The following is a 5835-nucleotide window of genomic DNA, read 5'->3' on the forward strand; positions in this document are numbered from 1 at the left end:
TAGACCACATTGAATAATGTGGGCTTTTCGGATTTTTCGATATGAATCTCGCGCTTGGGATGGATCAGCGCGAAAACGTTGCCCCTTTACATTTTGGAGTCAAAGGGTTTTACAGTGGCCGGGGCCGGGGCCGGGGCCGGGGCCGCGCCCTTCGGCGCCGCACCCCATGGCAGGTCTTCCCTCTGCCGGCGAGGGTCCTCCTCACCCGGAGAGCTTCTCAGAAACCCTGATCGCTCGCTGCCTCCTCTCGCTGCCCGGGCTGCGCCGGGCTCCGCCAGGCTCTTCCTGGAACGGGGCAATGATCGGATTGCGCGCGGGGCCGGGGGTGCGGAACACTGCGGGCCGGGCGTTCCGCTCGCGACAGTCATTTGTCATCTCCTTCCTGGACGGCGTTTTAGACGCCCGTCTCGGCGGCCCCGTCGTGCTTGCGGAAGCCCTGGAGCCCATCAAGTCCTGGAAATGTCTCTGGCTCGCTCCAGGTTCCGGCGTCCAGGACGCCTTCACTTACCAACAACTTCGCACCGGCGTGACCCTCTACAGCTAAGGGTGGCTCGGGTGACCTGGGTGGCCCGAAATGCTCTGACCTCCACGTACACTGTAAACAAAAATCGTGATGAAAATGAGAATGTCATTGCTAATCCTTTCTACAACCATCACGGATTTATCGTCGTTTTCATGAAAATTCATCAAATAGATGACGAAAAAATCGGCGATGACGTTATTCTACAAGTAATTAGCCATATATTGTCATTTTCATGACGAGTTTTTTTAGTGTGAGTACGATCTACCGACGCAATGAGAGTGAAGGGTTCAACTCCTTCAGTTCAGTTCCCTCACTTTCCTCATGGCCTTCCAATAAAACCAGAAGCCCATCACCAATCATTTCAGATTTTCCAATTACTAATAATGCCATCCGGGTTCGCTCAATGCTTTTTGATGGTTCAACAAAACAAATAAATTTTCACAAATTGTGAACATTTGAGCAGGGTTGAGTGGAGTGACCCGTACACGAGTCTTATCATAAGTGATAGAGCCTGATGGGTCCATCAAAGAAGCTCCAAAATGCCTTCATAATTCGTGAACATTTATGGCATTCCCTGGAAATGTTTTTTGAATGTTTCCGCGGTTTCCGCCGATGTGCAGCAGAACTTCTTTATGAGTTTTTCAAGGGGGCGCAGAGGTTCTCCCATCCTGCCCCGAGTCGCCGTGCCGTACTGTCTGCTTCTGCTGTCAAGTACAGGTTAGGTTTCCCTCCTGCTGTGTTGTTTACGTACCTTGCAAGTGTTGCAATGGAGACAATTCCGTTGGGCGCGGACTCTGTAGCTGTCCCCGTGGAACAACAGGAGGCTTCTAATTTAGGAGAAACACTGGCACCAGTGTCCACGGAGCCGACAACTGGTGCTCCTGCTTCGGCTGCTACTGGAACTGGACTGACAGTGGGACAGACTGTTGGACCTCCCGGGCCGCCGACTGGAGCTGAGGAGCTCGAAGCGGTACTACTTTGTGATTCTTTTTAAATAGAAAAGTTTTGAATTGCATTAAGTTTCTGACAGTGTCAATTTGTTTTTTCAACTTTATGAATTGAACCGTTCAAATAATCATTGTAGCTTTCCATTGAGGGTTGTTTACATACTGTCTTGCATTTGCTTTACTTGAATTTGTTCTCTATTGTTGTATTTTCCCACAGGAAGAGGAGGAAGAATATGTTGCTCCTCTAGGCTCAACATCATCTGGGCGGAAACGGCTGTTTTCTAAGGAGTTGCGGTGCATGATGTATGGCTTTGGAGATGACCAGAATCCATACACTGAGAGTGTAGATCTTCTGGAGGACTTAGTAATTGAATTTATAACTGAAATGGTAGGTGTGAAAATCAGTTAATGATCCTTTTCCTTTCTGTACTGCTTAAATTTTTATTTTGGTAACAAATCTAAATTTTTGCAGACCCACAAGGGTATGGAAATTGGACGAACAGGAAGAGTGCAGGTTGAAGATATTGTTTTCCTTGTCCGTAAAGACTCACGCAAGTATGCACGTGTTAAAGACTTATTAACAATGAATGAAGAGTTAAAGAAGGCCAGAAAGGCTTTTGACGAAGTGAAATATGTTGGTGAGTGATATCTAAAGATGTGTACTTATATTTTTCTTTAAGGGCCCATCCACATCCTAATATTTTTATCTTTCTTAAAGATCCAGAATTAGTATTATGAACTTGCTTGTCAATCTCAGTGATTTTTCTGTAAGTTAAATTTCCAAATATTTTATGTATATGTGTTTCCCTCACAATGTGCTTGTACAAATCACCAAATCCACATTTTCCTGGAACTCTCACTCATTTCGTTGGAAATCACACCTATTTGTCTCCTCCACCTTTGGTTGGTTAAAGGGTTTTGTGTACTTAATAAGAAATTGAAGCTTAATTGTTTTGTAAGCAGCCTCCCTATATAAAATTTGTTTTTTCTTGCTGATAGGTGCTTATGTAAGTGGGTTATTCTCAGTTATTGTGTACATGTGTGCAAAACAACAAATTTGATGTTATTTTGTGTTGCTGGGCTTGGAATTGTGTCCTACTATAATGGTTCTCTTTTATGTTTATGTGCCAGCTGTTGCATGAGTGATATTAGATTTTAAGGCAATTGTACAGTTTTAATTTTTTAAGGCTTTGATATTTTCCCTTCAAAAGAACAAACTACAAACTTGTGATACACCCTTCATACCCAGTGAGTAGCATGGATTATGGATTACTGTGTCTAATAGTCAGAACATAGAATGTGTGTTGGTGGTGGCAGCAGCGGTCTGAAATCTTTTCTGCAGAGGTGTCGGTTTTTGTGTCTGTGCTTTTTATTTTGTCTGTACTTGTGTTACAACCCTCTTAGTGTGTTTTTAAAAATCATTTCCAAGATAGCAGAATCTGCTATCATGTAATGCAGGCAGAAAAAAAGATTTCTTTTATTTATGTCATTTCACACTATCAATTTATTTTTCAAATGTTTGCAATATTACCCTGTTAACATCTTTTCCTGTAAGGGTGAAATGATTTTTGATTTTAGCTGGAATATAATAGTTTCTGTTTCATGTTTCAGTTGCAGCTTGACAAATTCTACTGCATCAAACTGTTCAAAGAGAAATTTTGTTCTGGATTTATTTATAAGACTGGCGATAACAATTAAAGCGAGATTTGTTTTATTTTCATGGAGAAAATTTTAGAAACAACCTTGTCATTACAGGACACACAATTCTATACCCTACACAATTCTGCGGTATGAACCAAATTTTTAATCCAATTGAAATGGGTGAAAAGAAATACAAACAATAAAGATTCTTGCAACCCAAACCATAAAAAAATAACAATCAACCTTTTCGTAAATAAGTTGTAACAACTGTTAATGATTCGTTTAATATAGATTCAATTTTAGACACAAAAAAAAAACCTGAACAGTGGAAAGTCATACATATACACGCTTTCTGTACAATATTTACAATTACCATTCCACTTACTAATTCTGACAGTATTAAAAATATGATCTATTCACAATTGATGCTGATTATGTACATTAGAGGACAAGTTACGCCAAGTAAAATCTGCTTGTTCAAATTGCAAGGAACAAATGTTGACACACAATTAACTTGGCTCCTATTGTTTGGGTTAATTGTAATGTTAACCTTTGTTGGCAAACACGAGTAACATAGCTTTCCCAGTTCAGAAAATAACTTACATAACACATAAATATATAAAAGGCTGGTAGAATTTCTCTCTCATTAACAATATTTACATATGAATACAAATGAGTTCAAAACTCAACTATTCTAATAGCAGCCCCAGACAGGACAGCTAAATATTAACTAGTATCAGTAAGGTAACAAAAATGTATCTCTTAGTAATTATATAAGCAGCTCTGTGAAAGAAACTTTACAGCATTACTTATATTAAGAAGCCACAGTCTAATGAAAAACAAGTTCAATAAAACTTCGAACAGGCTGTCATTGTGCAGCAACTGGGTAATAGGCAATAAAATGAGCTCAAACAATGTTTCATATAATAAAGCACTTTGTCTGAATCTCCAGAAATATTAAGTTTCTGCGTTAGGCTCCCCATCTAGCAACTATGAAGCTCAAATAGAATCGCTCTAAATTACGGGGGAAAAAGTGAAAAAGACATCCATCATTGTACTAAGCATTTCTTTTGAGATCAAATTTACAAATATGTAAATGCAATGTCACTTGCATTGAGTGAGTGCTGCAACAATTATAAGATAAACTTTAAAATAACACTTAGACAACAAAATACAAGCTCATTCTTTTTTTTTTTTCTTTCAGATGCACACAGTGTTTGGAAGTGGTCCAAAATAGCTCTATCACTGAAATATTGGGTGTCTTTGATAAATTCTGTCAGCATTCAAATTTGCAACTATACCTACTACAATGTAAATATAGGTCCCGAGGAAAAGAGAAGAGATGGGCTAACTCAGAAAGTTCATTAAAAGTGCTTACCCATTGCGAGACTTTTTCAATGACTATCAGCAGACTTTCTTATTTTTGAGGCTGAAATGTGCCAAGTAGTATTGGGACAGCTTTTTGCTGATTGAGTTTTGAATTGAATAAACATAAGCTTAAAGTCAAAATGTCAATGAAAAGCATTGCAATAAAAAATGACAAGCATTTCTCTTAGCAAACAATAGGCACGGAAAAATAATAATCCACAACCATGCAGTTTTCCTGTAAACTATAACATATCAAAAGATTTGAAGATCTACAAAAGTAATTTTAAAATGAAACATTGAAACAATGTTTCCATCTACCACAAAACAGGGGAGAGATACATTTAAAAGCACAAGCATAGGGAGTTACAGAACTTTACATTAACATCACATCACATTCACTTTGAGCTGTTTCTGACATGCATGGAAAGCAGGTCATAAAAATCACAATAATGCCTCTACCACATCAACACACAAATATATAATAGATATATATATATATAGATATAATATATTATCATTTTCACTGATGATTAAACATATGTAAAGTGGATAAAACAACAGGTTTGCAGGTCAGTTAAACAAAATAGTGAACTCTTATTATACCAAGAAAGGCATTGTTTGAGGGCTGTTAGGCTACCGAAAAAAAACAAAAACAAAAAAAACCTAAGGGTCAATATTAAATATGGTTCCCGAGGAGTCAATAGCAAATTGTTTGTTTCTGCATACTGGAAGGTATGCAACAATATTTAAACAATTTTCACACTAACATGGTCTAGGAATAAAAACTTGCAGCTTTACACAATGACACAATGATGCTCTTTTCTCATACTTAAGTTTGTTTCACCTAAACACAACATCATGTAAAAGAGCACAACTGAACCAATACCACACCCCTCACAAATACAAGTAAACTTGAGAGAGAAAGAGTCTGAAAGTATATTCCCCGCACTGAAAATCTTCATAACTGAATAGGGATACCACTTTGATATTACTTTACACGAGGCATAATAAATTTCAGTAAAAAACACTTCTTGCTGAAGCGGAAAGTATTGAAATTTAACTTGAACAAAATACAGAATTTAACACGCAGTTATGAGTAAGTCACTCAGCAGAGTACAATGCAATGACAAAGCATTTGGCAGATACCAGGCATCCACCTCACACATCACCACCAATGAAAATGATTGAAGAGACCAGCATCGCAGACACTCCCAATCTCACTTTAAGTTTTTAATTCACATACACATGCACACACATTCTCACAAACGTACACATACTGTACACCCTACAGTTTACTCTTTGCGATGGGGATCCGAGTGAGGATGATGAGGGGTGTGGGGATGATGAGGGGGGTGG

The 5835-nt window shown here is 38.6% G+C and overlaps 1 protein-coding gene across 1 annotated transcript; it reads left to right on the forward strand.

Moving 5' to 3' along the window:
- Positions 1 to 1204: 1204 nt before the first annotated feature.
- LOC113211071 (transcription initiation factor TFIID subunit 13) lies at positions 1205 to 3184 on the forward strand. The gene is made up of 5 exons (XM_026429324.2): positions 1205 to 1493; positions 1688 to 1858; positions 1943 to 2108; positions 2189 to 2237; positions 3082 to 3184. The coding sequence occupies exons 1-4, from the start codon at positions 1290 to 1292 to the stop codon at positions 2206 to 2208; spliced, it is 561 nt and encodes a 186-aa protein (XP_026285109.1). The 5' UTR covers positions 1205 to 1289; the 3' UTR covers positions 2209 to 2237; positions 3082 to 3184.
- The last annotated feature ends 2651 nt before the right edge of the window (positions 3185 to 5835 follow it).

Source organism: Frankliniella occidentalis, unplaced genomic scaffold, assembly GCF_000697945.3.
Source record: "Frankliniella occidentalis isolate FOCC.00 unplaced genomic scaffold, Focc_3.1 Scaffold137, whole genome shotgun sequence".
Taxonomy (NCBI): domain Eukaryota; kingdom Metazoa; phylum Arthropoda; class Insecta; order Thysanoptera; family Thripidae; genus Frankliniella; species Frankliniella occidentalis.

Coding starts and splice junctions, on each gene's coding strand:
- LOC113211071 (XM_026429324.2), top strand. CDS start 1,290: ATGGAGACAATTCCGTTGGGCGCGGACTCTGTAGCTGTCCCCGTGGAA. Junction 1,494..1,687: donor GAGCTGAGGAGCTCGAAGCG/GTACTACTTTGT, acceptor ATTTTCCCACAG/GAAGAGGAGGAAGAATATGT. Junction 2,109..2,188: donor TGACGAAGTGAAATATGTTG/GTGAGTGATATC, acceptor TCTTTCTTAAAG/ATCCAGAATTAGTATTATGA.